Source organism: Mus pahari, chromosome 3 (genome assembly GCF_900095145.1).
Source record: "Mus pahari chromosome 3, PAHARI_EIJ_v1.1, whole genome shotgun sequence".
Taxonomy (NCBI): Eukaryota; Metazoa; Chordata; class Mammalia; order Rodentia; family Muridae; genus Mus; species Mus pahari.
Window position 1 is genome coordinate 24,395,538 of NC_034592.1, and position 1,560 is coordinate 24,397,097.

A 1,560-nucleotide genomic window follows, 5' to 3' on the forward strand; every position below is an offset into this window, starting at 1 on the left:
TTCTCATAAATTAAAAGTATAAGTGTCCTGTGAATACTCAGTAAAGCTGAAAGACTAACACTGGTGCATGAATATGGAATCTAACTATCAACACAAATATTTAACTGTATTAAAAGGTGCCAAATCTTTTGCCAGTTTCTAGATACAAGAAAACTAAGCCAAATCATGTTTCTTCTTTATTGAAAGTTAGGGAATTTTCTACAATGAAGTAGTTAGGTTATATTATTCTTGTCTATATTTTGTTTATAAAGTAAATATTGAACATAATTTAAGATATATAAAGTAGGAATTAAGTAGATGTTCATATTAAAGTGACCCATTGACACTGAGGCAGACATAGAATAGCAGAATCATGACTATCATTCTATACTCATTACTGGTCATTTGCTTGTTCATTAAACTAGAATAAGTAGTGGATTTGCCAATTTATCATTGTCTGTGTGCACTTACACATGCTCTATGAAAGCATGGCACATTAAGTAACACTATGAGTAATTCTATTGTGCTTGATTTGACTTGTGTTTTAAAAATCTTATGTTGTCAAAATATTATCTTCATATTCCTTAAAAACCCTGAAATCAAAGCAACCCAGGTGTGATGACTGAGATATTTTATATATATGGTGAAGACTTATGAAGGAGATGTGAGTAAAGGAAATCTTGTCATATGTGGGGGCTAATGCAGAATGTTCACAGCTCTATCTTAACACATTATTGACATGAGCCTAATTAGGAGCCAGTTCAGTTCGGTAAGCTATTGCTTCCTCTCTATCTCCCTAAAATGAGCCATGATCAAAATCAGCCCAAGCCTGTTCTCTTATACCTAATATCTAAATTCAATCTACTCAGGAGCCCACCCTCCCCTGTCTCAGTAGTCTGTGGAGGGCACCTTTCACATCCTTATTACGGAGACTATAAACAAGTGGGTTAGCCAATGGGGTAATAGCAGTGTACATTACTGAAGCCACCATGTCTTGATTCCGGGAGTTCTGTGAGGGAGGCTGGAAATAGACCCAAATGATTGTGCCATACAGGAAGCCAACCATGGTGAGGTGGGATCCACAGGTGGAGACTGCTCTGCGGCGACCAGCAGCTGAAGGCAATCATAAGATGGTAATCCCAATTCGGGCATAGGAAAGTACAATAAGGGAACAAGGACCCAACATGAGAAAGCCACCCTCCAAGAATATAGCCAGCTCATTGGTATGTATGTCAGACCAAGAGGCTCGCAGGAGTGGTCGGTGATCACAAAAGAAGTGAGGAATTTTAACATTGCCCCCAGCATCTCCAGCCCAACACAGTGGCAGGATGAGTCCCACATGCAGCATGGTGTGCACTATGGATACCACCCAGCTCAAGGTCAGTAAGCGGGCACAGATTTGTCGATTCATCACCAAAGCATAGTGCAGAGGGTCACAGATGGCCACATAGCGATCCAGAGCCATGACAGCAATGACAAGTGTATCTGTGACTCCAAATGCATAAAAGAAAAAGAACTGGGTCAAACAGCGGGCAGCAGGAATGGCTGGAGAATCAGATGCCAGATGAACCAACAGCTGTG

General features: G+C 40.4%; 1 protein-coding gene across 1 annotated transcript in view; it reads right to left on the reverse strand.

The window, feature by feature from the left end:
- Positions 1 to 844: 844 nt before the first annotated feature.
- LOC110317558 (olfactory receptor 1B1) overlaps positions 845 to 1,560 on the reverse strand; it is a 2,331-nt gene continuing 1,615 nt past the window's right edge. The window contains 1 exon segment of the mRNA XM_021192043.1: positions 845 to 1,555. Within this exon segment, the coding sequence (XP_021047702.1) occupies positions 845 to 1,555 (711 nt within the window).